The 19521-nt window shown below is 41.1% G+C and overlaps 1 protein-coding gene across 10 annotated transcripts in view; it reads left to right on the forward strand.

The window, feature by feature from the left end:
* The window catches only part of SPTAN1 (spectrin alpha, non-erythrocytic 1), a 45870-nt gene that overhangs the window by 19508 nt on the left and 6841 nt on the right, over positions 1-19521 (forward strand). For 7 of the 10 annotated variants that reach the window (XM_064393677.1, XM_064393678.1, XM_064393679.1 and 4 more), the window contains 32 exons: positions 44-261; positions 997-1089; positions 1421-1555; positions 1978-2126; positions 3465-3524; positions 5696-5894; positions 6461-6565; positions 7085-7108; positions 7461-7496; positions 8495-8542; positions 8890-8981; positions 9138-9282; positions 9396-9577; positions 9745-9844; positions 9974-10171; positions 10296-10442; positions 10979-11082; positions 11210-11372; positions 11858-11872; positions 13508-13639; positions 13970-14107; positions 14452-14556; positions 14770-14978; positions 15617-15737; positions 15884-16005; positions 16477-16609; positions 17001-17099; positions 17369-17528; positions 17748-17824; positions 17956-18165; positions 18401-18697; positions 19164-19276. In XM_064393677.1, the coding sequence (XP_064249747.1) occupies positions 44-261; positions 997-1089; positions 1421-1555; positions 1978-2126; positions 3465-3524; positions 5696-5894; positions 6461-6565; positions 7085-7108; positions 7461-7496; positions 8495-8542; positions 8890-8981; positions 9138-9282; positions 9396-9577; positions 9745-9844; positions 9974-10171; positions 10296-10442; positions 10979-11082; positions 11210-11372; positions 11858-11872; positions 13508-13639; positions 13970-14107; positions 14452-14556; positions 14770-14978; positions 15617-15737; positions 15884-16005; positions 16477-16609; positions 17001-17099; positions 17369-17528; positions 17748-17824; positions 17956-18165; positions 18401-18697; positions 19164-19276 (4129 nt within the window). The remainder of the gene's footprint in view (positions 1-43; positions 262-996; positions 1090-1420; positions 1556-1977; positions 2127-3464; positions 3525-5695; positions 5895-6460; positions 6566-7084; positions 7109-7460; positions 7497-8494; positions 8543-8889; positions 8982-9137; positions 9283-9395; positions 9578-9744; positions 9845-9973; positions 10172-10295; positions 10443-10978; positions 11083-11209; positions 11373-11857; positions 11873-13507; positions 13640-13969; positions 14108-14451; positions 14557-14769; positions 14979-15616; positions 15738-15883; positions 16006-16476; positions 16610-17000; positions 17100-17368; positions 17529-17747; positions 17825-17955; positions 18166-18400; positions 18698-19163; positions 19277-19521) is intronic. The other 3 variants (XM_064393673.1, XM_064393675.1, XM_064393676.1) reach the window with 3 other exon arrangements.

The raw sequence follows: 19521 nt of genomic DNA on the forward strand, positions 1-19521 counted from the left end.
TGTCTGCTGAAATGCTTCAGTTCCCTTTGCTTCTGTTCCACAGGACACTTTGCAGCTGAGGATGTGAAGATCAAACTGAATGAGCTAAACCAGAAGTGGGACTCTCTGAAAGCCAAAGCATCTCAGCGTCGACAGGACCTGGAGGATTCCCTGCAGGCTCAGCAGTACTTTGCTGATGCTAATGAGGCTGAATCCTGGATGAGGGAAAAGGAGCCCATTGTAGGCAGTACAGATTATGGGAAAGATGAAGACTCTGCTGAGGTATTTGAGATTCTTGTTTAAATCAATATTGCATAAGTACAGTGAGGATTTGTCCAGTGGAAAAAAATTAGCTGTCATCATTTCAGGATTCTTAACAATGAGGGCAGATTCTTGGATCAAGCAAGATTTTGGCTCTTAGTCAAGAGATGACGTATTTTCCTGTGTCTTAGTTGCTATTGCACATGAAATTCTGCTGCTCAGTATATTAAACCAACTGTGAGGAGGCTTTACCTCTGTATTCACTCTTTTATAGGGTTTTGTTTTTTTAAGTATAATGAAAATAATATCAGCAAATTCCTCATGGGATGAGCATTTCAGTATGAGTCTGGTTTCAGCAGTTCATTAGTCTGGAAGTAATTTTTTTGTCTGGATTTGTTTTATTGATATCATTCTGCAGTCAAACACCACGTCCCAGGCAGTGCTGACTGACCTTTTATCAACATGAAGTGCAATTTAAAGGCACACTTCAAACTTACCCGTGTCACTCTGGAAATAGTTCTTTCTGGTCAGAACAAAAGAATGTTGCTGAGATAAGGTAGAGGCAAAGCACCAGAAGCATTAGGCCTACTATCTAGCCTGTGAATAAATAGAAGTGATTACTCCCATGACAGTCACAAGGCTGGCAGCTCTGAAAAACCTACATTCACTTTATATGTAGTCAAAATAAATGTTTTAAGCAGAGGCATATTTGTAAAATATCACGGTGTTCATGATGTTATTATCATCCACTTTCAGGCTCTTCTGAAGAAACATGAAGCTTTGATGTCTGATCTCTCTGCTTATGGCAGCAGCATCCAGGCACTGAGGGAACAGGCCCAGTCATGCCGGGTAAGGAAAGATGCCAATCATGTACCTAAAATTCATGAGTCAGCAAAAGGTAAAAACAAAGCTCAATAACACTTGTTAGTTTTGAGAGGTTATTGCAGACTGTGCTTGATTTTCTCAAAAAAATTAGCAGTCTGTTTTTATAATCATAAGACAGCTGTATTGTTTTGAAGTAAAACAATCTATTGTGGTGATTTTCAGTGTTTGAGCCCAGACAGCACCTAAACTGACTCTATAGTAGCTTTAACTAGGCCTGAAGTCTGTTCTAGAACAACAGCATTGATTGTAGTAAACATGGAACAGCTCATTTTTTCTTGTGCTTTTGTTTTTTTAGCAACAAGTTGCTCCCACAGATGATGAAACTGGAAAAGAACTTGTTCTGGCACTCTATGATTACCAGGAGAAGAGTCCCCGGGAGGTGACAATGAAGAAGGGAGATATCCTCACCTTGCTCAACAGCACCAACAAGGTGGGTTCTGGCCTCCTGCTTGGCTGCCCTGCTTGGCTCCCTCAGTGCTGTGTGTTTTGTTTGCTTTTGGCACATTTAGCCCATGTCTCCATTCAGCACTTCAGCTGAACCTCTGCACTTCATTTCCATCACTCCTCTACAGCTTCCAGCTTTTCCAAGATAGGGCACATGTCTGTAAGAACTTTAATTCCCTGATGTAGAGGAACTTCTGGCCAAATACGAGGGGTGACGTGGCAGTAAGATCTCTGTCTTCAAAAGACTCTTTGTTTGAAATTATCTCCATAGCAAGAGCAAACTGTTGAGAGCATCACTGGTTTCCTTGTGCTAATAGAAGCCTCTGATTTGCAGTATTCATTTGCCCAGCATTCTTTATGCTTGATGATGTCCTCACAGTGGTTGCTTTGTGGTTTTTTTGCTTCCAGGACTGGTGGAAGGTGGAAGTCAATGACCGTCAGGGATTTGTACCTGCTGCCTATGTGAAGAAGCTGGACCCTGCTCAGTCTGCATCCCGGGAGAACCTCCTGGAGGAGCAGGGCAGCATCGCCCTGCGCCAGGAGCAGATCGACAACCAGTAAGATCTGTCTGATGAGCTATGACACTGCCAGCATTAGCTGGCTTGGCCTTTGCTTCACAGATTGCCACCAGCTTAGGTTAATCCTTCTTACACTAGGGAGTAATTAATTGGAGCAAAACAAGGGGCTCCTTTGCCAGAGGCACTGGATTCAGTTGCTTTATTCCTACTCTAGATTTTCTTGTTGCTTTTCCCATTTTTAACCGTTAGACTCATGACACTAGAGCTCAACTTACTGTCTGACTTGAGTATTATATGTGTTCCTTTTGTTGTTGCACCTAACTACTTAACTTGTTTGTGAGTTATATATGTCCTAAGCAACTCTTGTATATGTAGTTGTCACTTCTTAATGTGTTACCTGTTTTGAAAAGCTTTCTTAAATTTGATTCCATTAAGTACAGTGCTCTCCCTATACAGGGCTGCCTCTGAAAGTGCCCTCCTTATGAGGTGGGGCTACTTTGCTGCTAGCTCATCACTTTTTTTCTGAAATGTGGTGCCAATATTTGTTGCCATTATAGGAGCTAAAATGTGTTGTCCCCGCCTTCTTTTTTTTTCAATTTTTATCATCTTTTTAAAAAGAGCAGCATATCTTTGCAAACAGAAAACTGCAAGGCTGCTTGGTAATGACCTTCTTAAAGCGCATGGTGGCTGGAGATTAATTCAGGCAAGGGCTGTAGGTGATAGCTGTGAGTGCTAGCCCATCTTATCAAGCCACTTGAAAGCTGAAGCTGAAAGTTTTCTGTGTACTCCCATCTGTTTGTGCAGCTATGCTGTCGTTCTGTGTGAGAATTTCCTCCCACTCAGTTGTGTTGAGTCATCAGTTATTACAGTGACATGCAATAATTACTAGCCTTAGCTCTAAAATTAAAAAATTAAAATAAAATCACACCAAAAAAAACCCCCACCAACCCATAACAAAAAACCTTTTTACCAGCATGAAGAAAAAATTCTGGAGAATTGTGGCAGATTGGTCAGGATTTTAATAATATCATTCCCTCCATGGGTTTGCATATGGCTTTTAGTAACTAGAACAGGGTATCTTATTTTAGAGGCAAGGAGAGGGGACCACCTTTTAGTTTCCAATCCCATGGCACAATAATGAGAAAATGAGGAGACCTTATAGAGAGAGCTCAACTGTACTGCTGAGGTTTCCTTACACAAATTCTACTCCTGGTCTGATTTGCTTTGCTTCTGAGCAACACCTAATTTTCTCATTTAAATGTGAACTCTTACCCATCTCCTACCACAGACCAGCCACGGATGGAGCTGCTGCTTTCATTATTTTTGTTAATCTGACTAATTTTTCGCATGCGTTTGCTGTGCTCCCTGTCTGTGCAGGACTCTCATTACTAAGGAGGTCGGCAGTGTATCTCTGCGTATGAAACAGGTCGAAGAACTGTGAGTAGGATTAGCCCTTTCCTAAACCATGCTGTCTCCACACTGTCACTGTTCATCCTCCCTTTGTTTCTTTCTTTGGGAACGCTGCTCCAAAGAGACATGAAGAGGCCATTTCTGCAATGAGGATTAGTTTAGATGAATGTGGTGGTCTGTGTTTCCTCTGTTCCTCACAACCAGCTGCTTATCTCGCTGGGCACCTCTGCTGCTGCTGAATTGGTTCATGTTTATTCCATCACACTGGTTTTGCTTGCCAAAGAGGCTTTAAGGCTCTCTGGACTGTTTTCCTTAAAAAGCATCTCCTGCATTTTCTGAAGTGCAGATAGAAATATTAGCTTGTTTATATAAATATATATAAAATACATCTACCAAGTATTGCATCACATCTGAATGTCTTAAAAGTTTGGGAAGGGTGGGGCTGTCATGGTTTATCATATAAAGTAACATTCATGCTGGGTGCTCAAAAAACATTTATATAGGGTGATTATTCCTTAATTTTAACATTAACTAAATTTTGAAACCTGTGTTCATGTCTCCTGGAAAAGAGATCAAGTTTGCATTATACTGGTGGAAGTTGCTGGGAAATCCAGAGCCCCAGTGTTCATTGGCTGTGCCTGGCTTTTCATAGCAAATGTTTTTCTTGAATATTAAAAGTGACACTTTTATGTAAATCTCTCAAGTGTTGCAAAGCAACTCTGAGGTTAGGTTTGCTTCTGAAAGAGTTTTGTCCCAGATCCTCTATGAGCTTTACAAGTATTTAATACCTAATGTTGTTTGCTGAGGCAAACAGCTGCAGTTAGGGCAGGCTTCAAAACAGTGTTTTCAAGTCTGAGTGGAAAGTTGGTATTTAAACCTAATATGAAAGATTCTTAGTTCCTTTCTACCCACTCTTAAACTACAGTAAACAGGAAGCCACAAAGTCCCTGCTTCCATGGAAGGAGAGCTGATTTATCTCTTTGGTATATAGATATTATAGTCCAGGATTCTGAGGAATTTTTTTGAGGAGATTTGTCATCTCTGAGCTGTTGGTTAGGAAAATGCTGCAGGATTGAGCTCCTCAAGATGGGAGGTTGTAACTGCTCAGTATGTGGCCTTGTGCTTTGGGGTGGGAAATGAAAACATCCCCATTTGAGGTCCCTGCAGGTACCTCAGCAGTGTCTGGTATTATTTGATTTAATTATTCAGAAGGAATGTGCTTAATAATGAGAATCTATTGCTGCTGCTGATCACTGTGGTAGACCAATGTCCAAACTGATTCAGGATATAAAAGCCCTTCCAGATGCAGCTAAAATATCTCATCTTCTGAAGACTTAAAGTCAAAATTAGTATTAAGAGTGTGGTTTTTCTGAATGCAGAATTTTAAAAAACAGGCATTGTGCATTGCTAGAGAGATTTGTAATTCAGTATCAGTGACTGCAAAACTGCCCTTGGCTTTTCTCAGCAATAGCTTGGAAAAGTTCTTGTAGGATCATCAGTGTCTAGTTGATTACAAGGTGGTTTTAAATAACTGGCTGGTATTGCAAGGTTTATTTGCCTGTGCAGACCATTTTAGATATTTTTGAGGTTTCGCTTTGTGTCTGTTCTAATGTAAAGGAGGAGTAATATCACTCATGTTGAGAATTCCAGATATAAAAAATGTACATGAAATGAGTTTCCTGGATTTCCCAGTTGAATATAGGTGTTATCAAAGAATCATACCTTGTTTAAACATTCAGCAGATTTTGCACTGGAAAATGGCTAGTGAAGATGTTTATGTCCTCTAGTGAAGATGTTTATGTCCTAAAGCTGGGAGGCTGGTGGATTTTCATAAGCTGATGGCAAACTTGATGTACTCTAGGAAAATCTCTCTTGGCAAGTAAGAGCCTATGGAGTCATTCCTGCCCTGCAGTGGTACTGTGGCTTAAGAGCCTACCCCAGGCTAGGCTGTGATTTGGGTTTGCATTTGCCCAGTGAGGTGTTGCATGTGAGAGTTCTCCTTTTGGTGTGCAATCCATGTGGAGGAGAGACATGGACAATCTTCATTCCCAACTGCACATGAGTAGCTCATTCTGTAGTGGAACAGGGCATAAGTTCAGGGATTCCCCATTTTTGGGGATCCCAGTACTTGAGAAATTCCTGTGATTGGACTCAGTTCCATCTGACTGTTCCCTCCTTTCCTTTCCTGCTTGTCCCAGGTATCACTCTCTCCTGGAACTGGGAGAAAAACGTAAAGGCATGTTGGAAAAAAGCTGCAAGAAGTTCATGCTTTTCCGTGAAGCCAACGAGCTCCAGCAGTGGATCAATGAGAAGGAAGCAGCACTCACCAGTGAGGAAGTGGGTGCTGATCTGGAGCAGGTGGAGGTTCTGCAGAAGAAATTTGATGATTTTCAGAAGGTATATTGTGATGCTGCATAATGTGTATGTTAATTTTGGCCTTTCCCTTCAGGCTTTCTGATCATGTATCCATGACAGTTCCTCATAGCTGAGTAGGAAATGTGGCTTTGATTTAACATAAAAGGTCCATAGAAAGTATATATGAATTTTTTATTCCATTTTGTGAGGATGGAGAATCCCATATTAAAGTGTCTTCAGTTTGATTACATTCCCCAGGTTGTTCCATGCTTCACAGCTCCCAGAGAGCTGAAAATCTTTCAACACTTTGCAGCAGAGTCTGCCAAGCTTTGGAGGAATTTCAGTTTGTGTAAAGCATAACCTTCAGCTAAGCTATTCCTATTGAAAGGGAAGATGCATTTGGTTTCCATCTGCAGAGTTATATCCCTGAGATATGGGGGGAAAAACAATCTGGCAGCTGGGATTTGCTGGCACAGGCTGCCTGGGAACTCAGGGTCACTGTGCTCAATTCCTGCTGTTCACACACTGGGCTCTCCTGGGGAGCCACCTTGTTCCAGGTGTTCTGCTTGGGTGAATTGTAATGCTGGGATATTTCCCTCTCTGTGTAGGATCTCAAAGCCAACGAGTCCCGCCTGAAGGATATAAACAAGGTTGCCAAGGACCTGGAGTCAGAAGGGCTGATGGCAGATGAAGTACAAGCAGTACAGCAACAGGTGCTCTTTTTCTCTGCCTTATTCTAATCTAAGAAGCAAAAGATTTTCCTCCTTTCTTTTGTCTGTTTTCTTTGCCTGGCATTGCAAGATTTAGGCTGTTTTCTTGTGTGGCCATCCCAAGAAGACCTTTAGAATTATATTCTCTAATAATGCTAGAGCAAATTGCAGCACCATTTAGAGCTTTTTCCTTTCTTTTCTTAGGAATGGAAGTCTTTACAATAATATTAAAAGTCATGGAGAATCCATGCATTGCCTTTGCTTCATATAAATTTGAAATTTAGCATTTTTTTATTTGCAGGAAAATGGGTGAGGAATGCTAGGGAAAAAGAAAAATAGAGCACAATTCAGAGTGGAAGGAGTTTGTGGGTTTTCTGTTTTGGTTTGGGGGTTTTTTTGCCAGCTTTTTACATACTTGTGCTATAAATAATTTTATCCTGTGCCAACTAAATATGAAGAGTGTTAGAAAAAACATTCTTCCTGTTAGAAAATAACAAATTGTTTGTCCTGTCTCCTTTGCAGGAAGTCTATGGGATGATGCCCAGGGTAAGTGTTGATTTCTGAGGTGAATGGAGTGACAATTGTAACAGTTTTGGGATGTACAAGGAGAAATTCAGCCATAATTGTAGTTTATTTCCATGATGGAACTCATTAATGACTTAGAATGGATATTCAAAGATAATCTTATCTATGATCCCTTTATGTCCTGAGTGTCTTGCCTCACATCACAGATCTAAGCAAGCAGCATAACCCAAGTTGATACAAATACTTGCATGAAAAAAATGTACTTACTCTGTTAAGGATTGAACAGAGATATTTTCAAGATTTTTTTTACTGTATTCTGATAGTTTTAGATTGTGCTTCATATTTAAAGCTGTTTCTTCACATTTTCAAACAGGATGAAACTGATTCTAAGACAGCCTCTCCTTGGAAGGTAGGTGTCATTGCTTAGTAGCACACAAAAAGAAAATAAAACAAAAATTACAGCATATCATCTTTTTTAGACCATTTGCTTCTCCTGTGCCATAGAAATTCTCATCAGCCTGGTTTTTACCTCTCTGCTACAAAACTGTTTACTTTTGAGCTTGTACTATGAGGGTGATTCCAGTTTCTGGGCAGTAGATGTTGAATAATGCTTTGTTCACTCTGCATGAGTTCTTTGCTTTCTGCTTGCTACAACAAAAATGTTTTTATTCCTCAAAGTCAAAACCATTTATGTCAATACTCCTTTAGTAAGGAATATGCTGTATCCCATTAGTCATCTCCAGCTCATTTACTACAATAGTTAGAAGAAGCCTTTCTCCATTCATTAGAGGTTTACAATGGAAGAACTGTCACCTGCTAAAGCACAAAAATATCTTAAATATTTTTTAAATTATCCAACACTGTGTTTTCCCTAGCATTTCATTCCCGTGTTACATGTCTTGCATCCACCCTATTAAAGCTGCTTGTACATCTCTTAAGCTGTGTGAATGTGGGGAAACCAGGTTAGTATGCAATATTTTGACAGAAAATGCAGCCATGTCGCCAGGAACTGGTGACTTTTAAAGTTTTTTTCTTTGCAAATCACAAACATGTACATTGAATTTTAAGAGTCTTATAGTAACTTAGCAAACTTGAGATTTTGGGGGTTTTTAATTAATGTATTGAATGTTGCCTTTAAATTTCCTCCTTTTTGTCCTCATTAAGATTTGTTTGCTTCAGTTTACACTAACATGACAGTGCTTACTTGTGAATTCTGACTATTCTTACTCTGCTCTATAGGACCTTAGGACTTAGAACCAATTATTCTTAATTGCTTTTGTAATTTACTTACATTGTCTTTCTTAGTGGTTTCTGTTCAGTTTTTTATGGACTTTTTTTCAGTCTGGTTGTGCTTTTGGTTAGAGTTGATTTCAATGCTCTATTTTTTATTTCTGCATTTTCACACAGTCTGCACGTTTGATGGTACACACTGTGGCAACCTTCAACTCAATCAAGGTAATTCCACAACTTTCTCCTACGTGATTTAGAAGTGAAGTAGAAGTTGTTCTAGTAGTAGAACATTTTTTACCCTCCTTTTCCATAGTCATTGTCTTTCGTTAAGCTTTATAAACTCTTCTGAATAAATTTGTTGAAAGAAGCATTAGTATATACAGCATTGCTTCTTAAGTTACATCCCTATCTTATATACATAAAATCATTTGGTTTTACAGCTCAGGAGAAGCCCTTCAAATTTTTCTGTTTAACTGAGCTATCTAAATGTGTGCATTCTTCTGGAATGAAGTAGAATTTAGTAACCTTTACCTGTAGTGAAAGGCCAGTCTTGACTTTTTGCCTCTCACCAGGAGCTGAATGAGCGCTGGAGGTCCCTGCAGCAGCTGGCAGAGGAGAGGAGCCAGTTGTTGGGCAGTGCCCACGAGGTCCAGAGATTCCACAGGTGAGGGTTTTGTTTGGTCTTGACTCAAATGCTTTGTCTATCAATAATTGTAAAATATAGTGGGACCTGTTCTAAACAAATCATATTCACCCCCCAGCTTGTTCAGCAGAGAGTGGTATTTTAATTCTCTTTTTGCTGTTCCTTCCTTCAAATCAGAGATGCTGATGAAACCAAAGAATGGATAGAGGAGAAGAATCAAGCATTAAATACAGACAACTATGGGCATGACCTGGCCAGTGTTCAGGCTCTGCAGCGCAAACACGAAGGCTTTGAGAGAGACTTGGCAGCTCTGGGAGACAAGGTGAGATTCTGAGGAAGAAAACCCAAAAGCTTTCTTTTTATCTACCAGAAATGATTGAACTATGGCAGTTCTCTTTGTCTTCATTGTGTTCATTTCTCTTTCTGTAATCCTAGGTGAATTCTCTTGGTGAAACTGCCCAGCGTCTAATCCAGTCACATCCAGAATCTGCTGAAGATCTCCAAGAAAAATGCACAGAGTTGAATCAGGCTTGGAACAGTCTGGGCAAACGTGCTGACCAGCGCAAGGAGAAGCTCGGAGATTCTCACGACCTGCAGCGCTTCCTCAGTGACTTCAGGTAGTGATGCCATTCCCCCTCTCAGTTTGTTTATTATTAATGGAGTATACATGGCTTATTGTTCCACGGGAATATTTCTGTGAAGGGTTCAGAAAAGGACTCTTCTCCCTGTTGTGGCTTATTTCAGTGAAGGGAGGGAAAAATTCCCTATTACTGTGTGTTCACAGGGACCTCATGTCTTGGATCAACGGGATCCGGGGCCTGGTCTCCTCAGATGAACTTGCAAAGGATGTGACTGGAGCTGAAGCTTTATTGGAAAGGCACCAGGTATGTGAAAGATAAGTGTATCACAAACATCAACAAATGTTCCCTTTTTCTGACACTTTCCAATTAGAGTTCCAAAAATAGATCAGTTCCAGCTCTGGTTATTGAGCAGCACATCTCTGCCCCTTGCAGGAGCACCGCACAGAAATAGATGCAAGAGCTGGCACTTTCCAGGCATTTGAACAGTTTGGACAACAGCTTCTTGCCCATGGACACTATGCCAGCCCAGAGATCAAGGAGAAACTGGATATTCTGGACCAAGAACGGACAGACCTGGAGAAGGCTTGGGTCCAGCGCAGAATGATGCTGGACCAGTGCCTGGAACTACAGGTACTCTGCTGCAGTTTGGATAAGAAAAAGAATTCCTCTATTCATTAAGAAATTTATTATTTCATGGTGATAACAGTGCTCTTGAGCTGTCTTGCTCACGCTTTGGATTTTTTTTCCTTCCCAGCTGTTTCATCGGGACTGTGAACAAGCTGAAAACTGGATGGCTGCCCGGGAGGCTTTCTTAAATACAGAGGATAAAGGAGACTCCTTGGACAGTGTGGAGGCACTCATCAAGAAACATGAAGATTTTGATAAGGCAATCAATGTCCAGGTGAGAAGTGTAGCTGAAGTAAGGGGAAAATAGTTTCCTTTTTCTCATGTGAATCATTAGCAAAGGAGTTCTGCTATGTATGGCTTTTAAAGTTCAGTTCCAAATATTCAGCCACGTGGAATTTGCTGCAGAAGTTTAGAAGCAGCTTGTGCAGATCAAGAAGTATTTCATTGCCTACAGACAGTGTAGAAATAGTGGCAAGTATTTGTGTAAATCCACTGATTTTAAATTACTTTTTCCCTTTATTTGTGGCAGAAAAGGGTGTATTTCTAGTTTCTTGTAGCAGAAAACTGCCTAGATTTATTCAGAGATCATACTGCTGAAGATTTTAGCCCAGAAGATCCTTTTTTCCTAAATGCCACAGGTGAAAAGTGTTCTAAGTTGAACTCTGCAGTCCCGTAGAAGAGAGACTTTCTTCATAGGGTCCCAGTAATGTAAATTTGAAGAAGATAAAAAGGCTTGTTCTGTTCAAGACACTGCTTATCATTTGACTTTAGGGAACCACAGTTCTAATTGATGGTTTCTGGTTTGAATAGGAAGAGAAAATTGCTGTCCTGCAGTCCTTTGCTGACCAGCTGATTGCTGCAGATCACTACGCCAAGGGAGTCATCGCCAACAGACGCAACGAGGTCCTGGACAGGTCAGTGCTGCCTGGGAGGAGAAGGCAGATGCCTGGAAATCCTCTTTAGGGATGTCCTGTAGCTGTTGAAGGTGATGCCTCATGTGGCTCTAGTGTTTTATTCATGGTATATGTCAAATTACTACAGGTGGCTTCGTCTGAAAGCTCAAATGATTGAGAAGAGATCGAAGCTGGGAGAGTCTCAGACCCTCCAGCAGTTCAGTCGTGATGTGGATGAAATAGAAGCCTGGATCAGTGAAAAGCTCCAGACTGCAAGTGATGAGTCCTATAAGGATCCTACAAATATCCAGGTGAATGTGGTTCTTGGCTTAAAAAATCAGAATATCATTGTTAACTTTGCAAGGCCTGCTCTAGTTTGAAAATCCATGCTCAGGAATTCTTGTTCAGAGATGACAGACTAGTGCATCATGTTGGACATGTTCTCCTTTCAACAAGGAGAGAATGGAAGTTACATTATGCATGAAAGGAGACCCAAAATAGGACTTGGTTAGTAATTATTCATGCCTGTAATTAATTATTCATGCATATAATTAATAAGATATGTGGTATCTGCAGCAAAAAGTTTCCTAAAGAAACCCAAGCGGCTGTTCTGTCTCTCTCCCAGCATCTAGACAATAAGGAAATGGAATTCTAGGGTCTCAACTCTTTGACGTTATAAAATGTGAAATCTCATTTATTTTTCAGTATTAAGGAATAAAGTTACCTCTTATGTTTTAATTCTGGTTTATGAAGTAGTATGAATGCACTGAACTACTTCTCTCAATCTGTTTTATAGCTTTCCAAACTGCTGGTAAGTAGTTTGGACTAGCCTGGTATGTGAATTTATTTTCTCTGTATAAGCTTCTGTGTAAGCCCAAGCTCTGGTTGCTGCTCCATCCATCAGTTCATGCAATCTCTTTGTTTTCTGTTAGTTCTTGACCTCTATCCAGGTACAGCTGTTGATCCTCATCCTATGGGTGTGGCTTTTTTGTTAATTCCTATTCAGCATCATTTATTTATCTATTTGTTTTGCAGGTGTTCTGCATGATCTGTTTAATTTATGCTCCATTAATGGTGTAGTTTAGGCTTTTTTAGGAGTTAGCCCATAGGAAAATGGGGATCTGTCCCCCTTTTTCAGAAACTTGGCTGTTTGATCATCACTTGTGATGATTTAACACAGGGCATAATGTCAGATCTGTGAGCTTGTGTTTGTAGAATCAGATGCTGAAGATGGAGGATTCAGTAAATGATAGAACTTGATTGGCTTAGTTCTTGCAAGAGCATAGAAGGGAATAAAACAGAAAGAACACTCCAGAAAAAGAGATGTACCAGATGGAAAGCTGACAGCACTTGTAAGAATCCAAGAAGCAGAGTAAAATGAGGTTATGTGGAGGGAGAAGATAGAACAAAGAAAGGGGAAGCTAACAAGTAAGAAATGAAAGAATAATTTGTCACTTCAGAGTGTGGTACATTAAATTACTATCTTTTTAGTTGGGAAAAAAATTATATTAAACTAGAAAGGCTTGTTTGCACTTTGTTGTCATGGTAATTATATGGAGATATACAATTGGCAGCTTTTAAATTGAGTTTTCCAAGTTGGTAGATCTAGGAAGGATATGCTTCCCCAAATGCTTTGAAGGATATGCTTCCCCAAATCTCAGGATTTGGGGTTCACAGTGCCCAAAATGAAGCAGCTCATGCAGAATTTCTCATACCAGTGCTATAGTATTTTTCCTTTTTTATTTTTGATCTAACATCTCCTTTCATCCCATTCTCTAGGACACTCTCTACCCATGTCCAACGTCACTAGCATTTCCAGTTTATACTTGCAAATTCTGTATTGTCACTTGTGTGCTGTTGTCATATTTGTGGTGGGTGGATGGATCATGGATCCATGAGAGCTGCACACTCCTTCCCACACCAAGGCTCCTGTTGTTCTCATGGTGCTCTCAATTTGGCAGAGAAAAATTCTTACTAAATAATTCAGTTATGTCTTTATAGAATCTTTTGGCTGTTAATTCAGTATGTAGCTATCTATATATAATGGGGCTGTGCATGTCTAATATCAAAACTGTGCAGAAAGCAGATAACCTGGAGCAGTGATTTCTGTTAATTACCTATAGATTAGGAAGGGAAGTAGGAATTTGTGTAATTACTGTAGGAATAGAAAGGATGATCTACTCTACTCAGGGTATGTGTAATTGCTCCTTTCAAAGGGCTGCATTGAAAACTAGGAATCTTTACTGCAGGAACAGCTCAGCTCAGTGCCAGGTCAAAACTTGGTGGCTCTCAGGTAATGAGAGTAACCACTGGAGCGAGCAGTAATTACCCTACACAGAGAGAACTTCAGCTCAGCCTGTGCACAAAGCTGGTGACCACCCAGCCCATGAGAACAATGGAGGAGCCCTTTGTGCAGAGCCTGATGGCGTTGGGTTTGTCCTTGCAGAGCAAGCACCAGAAGCACCAGGCCTTTGAGGCCGAGCTCCACGCCAACGCCGACCGCATCCGCGGCGTCATCGACATGGGCAACTCCCTCATCGAGCGGGGCGCGTGCGCCGGCAGCGAGGACGCCGTCAAGGTGGGCACCTGCCACTCTTGGCTCTGCCTTGAGCAGTGTTTGGGTAACTGAGGCAGGACAGTGTCCCTCTAGAACCAGTCTTGCTTTATAGAAGATTTTGTGTTTCAACTACACAGTGCAGATCGGGTGAATCATTCGGCTTTGATCTCAAGGAGGATACATTTTCTGTCCTCTGATTGAGGTGTAAATTACAGCTGGGCAGCTCAAAATAGTGACTCTAACTTGCATACCTGGGATCAACAGCCAAACTTCCACCATGTTCTGGTTTTGCACAGAACTTCCTTTATGTTTCATTTGTGACATTTATTTATCTTTCCCACTTTTTGACAGGCACGCCTGGCTGCCCTGGCTGACCAGTGGCAATTCCTGGTACAGAAATCAGCAGAGAAGAGTCAGAAACTGAAAGAAGCTAATAAGCAACAGAATTTCAATACTGGCATCAAGGACTTTGACTTTTGGCTTTCAGAGGTAATAAAATGGGAGTTAATTACTTGCAAAGCATCTTTTTTTCAGTTTTTATTACCTTTGCTGATGTTAGATTTTATGGAGTGCTGTTTACCTTTGAGCAAGTCTAGATTTATTTAAAAAAAAACTTATTACTAGTAAAATTCTTGTGTATGTGTTATTAGTTATGAACAATAAGATGAGAAGAAGCAAATTTTCATTGAACTTTTTTAGCTATTAAACAGGTCACAAGGTAAAGGTGTCATAGCAAACTGAGAAATAATTTGCATGGTTTTAAAGCATTATAGTTTCAAGGAGTTCATAAACACTATTTGTTTTTCATTCCATGTTTCCTTCTCTGTCCCTAGGTGGAGGCTTTGCTGGCATCTGAAGACTATGGGAAGGACTTGGCATCTGTTAACAACCTTCTGAAAAAACACCAGTTACTGGAAGCTGATATATCTGCTCATGAGGTATTGCTTTCCCTTTTAGTTTTGGAAGATAAATCATAGTCATAAGCAAATTCTATAGGTACAGCTCCTGATAACTACTGCAGTCACAGACTTGTCGAAATGTGGTTTTTAACAAAACCTGTGACTGCAAGTCAGATTCTGATTTTCATCCTGACATAATGAGCACAGAAACAAGCTCTGAGCAATCCCTGCTCTCCCTCCCTCCGTGTGCAGGACCGCCTGAAGGACCTGAACAGCCAGGCTGACAGTCTGATGACCAGCAGCGCCTTTGACACGTCCCAGGTGAAGGACAAACGCGAGACCATCAACGGGCGCTTCCAGCGCATCAAGGGCATGGCCAGCGCCCGCCGCGCCAAGCTCAACGAGAGCCACCGCCTGCACCAGTTCTTCCGTGACATGGACGACGAGGAGTCCTGGATCAAGTGGGTGTTTGGGAAGTTCTGGGCTTGCCAGCAACACTCATATCTTTTAGCGTGGCTTTAGAGGTGCCTTCCCACAACTGTGCGTCTATAGGAGTCCAGAAAAACTGCTTTGGGTGGGGTTTCTTATCTGCAGTTTTCTTTGGTCAATCCCAGTAAGCAGAAAAACACTGTTTAGACTCAGACATTTCATTCTAGTCTTTTTGGGAATGCTCCTACCAAAAATTCAAACCTTTTTCAGTTTCAAGTACTTCCTTGATTCTAGCCAGTTGTCATTAATCAAATGGTCTTTTGACATTGGTGTTAGTACCTCAGGAGGACGGAAAGACATGAGGCTGACAGAAATCATTCAAGTTAGAGCACTTCTTTTGTCATGCTTTTAAAACAAACAAAATTTGGACAACTTTACAAAAGACATCTATATTTTTTAAAAGAAAACCATATAGAGGAATTCTCTCCTTCAAAGATCAATGATGGGCCCTCTGTCATCTTTTCCTCACACAGTAATTTGCATCCAAGATTCTTTGTGCAAGGCAGAGCAGTTGTGTATCAAAGGTTTTTTTTTTTTGTTTTCTTTGTTAGGTTGGACCTTTAGAATTAATTTTCATATTTTACCTTTCTCTCTTCTCTGTTGAATTTAGAGAGAAGAAACTGTTGGTTAGCTCAGAGGACTATGGCAGAGACTTGACTGGTGTGCAGAACCTGAGGAAGAAACACAAGCGCTTGGAAGCAGAATTAGCTGCCCACGAACCTGCTATCCAGGTAAAAGCCTCTCCCCATGACAGATTTCTCTATAAGCAGCACTTTTCTTGACTGTGGAAGAGATGAAAGCCAGCAGTAGTTTTGCTGGACCCCAAACAATGCACATGAGGAAGGCAGGTAATGTTCCAATAACTGTTTCTCTTTAGGGAGTTCTGGACATGGGTAAGAAGCTTTCAGATGACAACACAATTGGGAAGGAGGAGATACAGCAGAGACTGGCTCAGTTTGTGGATCACTGGAAAGAGTTAAAACAGTTGGCAGCTGCTAGGTATGGATTTATGTAAAATTCAGTATTAATTCAAAGTTATGGACTCATAATGATCAGATTTATAGAATTTCAGGGTCTGAGTTATTAGGAATACGATGTAACAGCATCTATCACTGGTCACAGACTACAAGTCTACTGATAATCTTCCTCAGTAGAAACATGAGCCTCTTTTTGAGGTGTATGTTGTGTTTAGCCTTTTCTTGCACCAGTTGGAAACCACAGGCTTGTAATCAGCTGGCTTTAATCCACTACCAGGAGATTTTTCCTGATTAGAAGCTGTTGGGAGAGAGTTTGCTCCAATCCTTTGGCAGCTGCAGGCTTTGTAATCCAAGGAATTCCTAGAGCTCCAGCCATGGCTGCTGCTGGAGGAGTGAAGTGTGAATGATAAGGTTCAGGCTCTGCACATTGTTTTTAGATCTTGCATCTCAATGCCATAAAGCAACACTGACTAGTTTTACCTTCCCCACACAGGGGCCAGCGTCTGGAGGAGTCTCTGGAGTATCAGCAGTTTGTAGCAAATGTTGAGGAAGAAGAAGCCTGGATCAATGAGAAAATGACTCTGGTAGCCAGTGAGGATTATGGGGACACACTTGCTGCTATCCAGGTATGGAGGAAGTTGTCAGCACTTTATTGTTGCATTATTGTTGGTTAGAGCATAACAAACCTCTTCTTTAACTGTCTTTACAATTTAGAAGTTGTTTGTTCCTTTTGAAGTCCTACATTGTAAGAAATATAAATTCACTTTATAAAAACATCCCAGTAATGTTATTTTCTGTAGAAATTACTTTTAGTTTGATGTAGCTTTGTATCTCTTGACCTCTGATTGGAAGTCAGCCTCAGTTTCCTTTTGTCTACAGAAAACCAGTAAGTCGTGCTAGCCAGCTAAGATTAATTTTTGACAGAAGAAGTTTATGCTAACTGATTTATAAAATAAATTACTTTTTAATAAATGGTGAGAAATTATTTTTAGAAGTGCCTGTGTCTTGTATTTGCAGGGCTTGCTGAAGAAGCATGAGGCATTTGAGACTGATTTTACTGTCCACAAGGACAGAGTGAATGATGTCTGTGCTAATGGAGAGGATCTCATTAAAAAGGTTAGCATGAACTAGGAAAGAGAAACCTTCAAAGGCTCCCAAGGACATCTTCATGTTACAATACACTTGCTCTTCTGTGTCATGTCTTTGAAAAGAACTCTTAATCATTTTTTGTGGCTGAATAAGCTGTTGGTGTTTTGCTTTCAAAGCTGTTTCTGAGACAGTATCTTTTAGCTGAAGTCCTTGCTCTGTCACCAATGTCCTGAATGCCTCAGATGACTTCAGCATCATACAGGATGGCTATATTTTTTTTCCTCCCTGTCACATAGAACAATCACCATGAGGCAAATATCACTGCCAAGATGAAGGGGCTCAGAGGCAAGGTGTCAGATCTGGAGAAAGCAGCAGCTCAGAGGAAAGCCAAATTGGATGAGAACTCAGCCTTCCTCCAGTTCAACTGGAAAGCAGATGTGGTGGAGTCGTGGATAGGTATGTTCTGTACAGTATTTGGTTACAAACAAACCTTAAACTCCTTCATTTTCAAAGGTCTCCAGTAGCTCCTCATGTGCTGTTGTAACAGCAGACTTAAGCCCAGAGTAATCAGCAGTGCTGTCCCTGCTTTATGCCTTTGTAGTAACCTGATCTGCAACAGAGGGAATGTTTGAGATAGAGAAATGACATTTTTGCAAAATTTGTTTCATTTTCCAGGAGAGAAGGAAAACAGTCTGAAGACAGATGATTACGGACGGGACCTCTCTTCAGTGCAAACGTTGCTCACCAAACAGGTCAGTGCTGATGCTGCTGCCACCCCACCAGCTGAACTCTTGTGAACACACAAGAATCCATGTTTGAAATATACTGGAAAGGCTAAAGAAAAATACAATCTCAAATACCTTTTGTTCTTTTAATGCTTCAGGAAACATTTGATGCTGGACTTCAGGCTTTCCAGCAGGAGGGAATTGCAAACATCACTGCTCTGAAAGACCAGCTGCTCGCAGCCAAGCACATCCAGTCCAAGGCCATCGAGGCCCGCCATGCTTCCCTGATGAAACGCTGGAATCAGCTACTGGCTAATTCTGCTGCCAGGAAAAAGAAACTCTTGGAGGCTCAGGAGCACTTCAGAAAGGTGAGTGGCCAGCAATGGGGCTACAAAAATCTAATTGTACACTGGATAGAAAATACACACTTGCAACTTCTGTAGCTTGTTCATGCTTTTGCAACTAACCATTTTGGAGATCCTGGAGAATTAACATAAGAATTTCTGAGATGCTTGCAAGGCAAATTCTTGCATGTTCATTCCAGGTGAGCTCATACAGAGTATTTCCATTACTGAACAACTGGTTTTTTTTCCTCCTTTCAAGGTTGAAGATCTCTTCCTGACATTTGCAAAGAAGGCCTCTGCCTTCAACAGTTGGTTTGAGAATGCTGAGGAGGACCTGACGGATCCTGTGCGCTGCAACTCACTGGAGGAAATCAAAGCCCTGAGAGAAGCTCACGACGCTTTCCGCTCCTCCCTGAGTTCTGCCCAGGCTGATTTCAACCAGCTGGCAGAGCTTGATCGCCAGATCAAGAGCTTCCGTGTGGCCTCCAACCCCTACACTTGGTTCACTATGGAGGCTCTTGAAGAAACCTGGAGGAACCTGCAGAAAATTATCAAGGCAAGTCAGTGAGGGAAAGAGTCTCTTCATATTTGATGACCTTTCAGTCATCCCTGGAAGTTGTTCTCTGAGATAATAGGTACAAGAGTTTGTCACCTTAATACAGGCAAAATATCTCAAAATTCCTGAGCAAAGAAAAATTGCCATTAACTATAAACTTGTGCTGCTGTCAGTTTTTCTCATGGTTTTCCATTTGGCTCTTCCAAAGGCAAGACACATATCTCACTTTCTGACTGTAACAGAAATTTAACTTCTCTGCTATGCAGTGAAGCAACTGCTGGTTCAATTGCACTTCACAGGACTTCAGTTCTGAATTACCACCTGAGGTGCTTTTCTCTAGGTATCCAGGACACCCAGCATTCAATGTTGTTTTGAGGCTCAGAACTGTGCTTTCAGTTTTTGCTTTCTGTTACAGCATGAGACCAATCCCTTTATGTCTCTGAAATGACTGTTGTTCATTTCTCAGGAACGTGAACTGGAGCTGCAGAAGGAACAGCGAAGGCAGGAAGAAAATGACAAACTGCGTCAGGAATTTGCTCAGCATGCCAATGCCTTCCATCAGTGGATTCAGGAGACCAGGTATAGTTTGTCTTTCCAGGACCTGCCCTTAGAGAATCCCTTAGGTAATATTTGTGTTCATCCTCCATCTCTTTGGACTGTCAAAGTTGTAAATGTCTCTTACTGAAAAACAGCACCTCAGGACTTGTCCATTCCCTGCAGTTGGGATTTGAGGGAGGCCCCAGTAGCTACAGGGGAAAGCCCTGGAACACAGACTTCAGAAATGTTCCTATTTCTGAATTATTTTTCCTGCAGTAATTCCAGTT

Source organism: Passer domesticus, chromosome 18 (assembly GCF_036417665.1).
Source record: "Passer domesticus isolate bPasDom1 chromosome 18, bPasDom1.hap1, whole genome shotgun sequence".
Taxonomy (NCBI): domain Eukaryota; kingdom Metazoa; phylum Chordata; class Aves; order Passeriformes; family Passeridae; genus Passer; species Passer domesticus.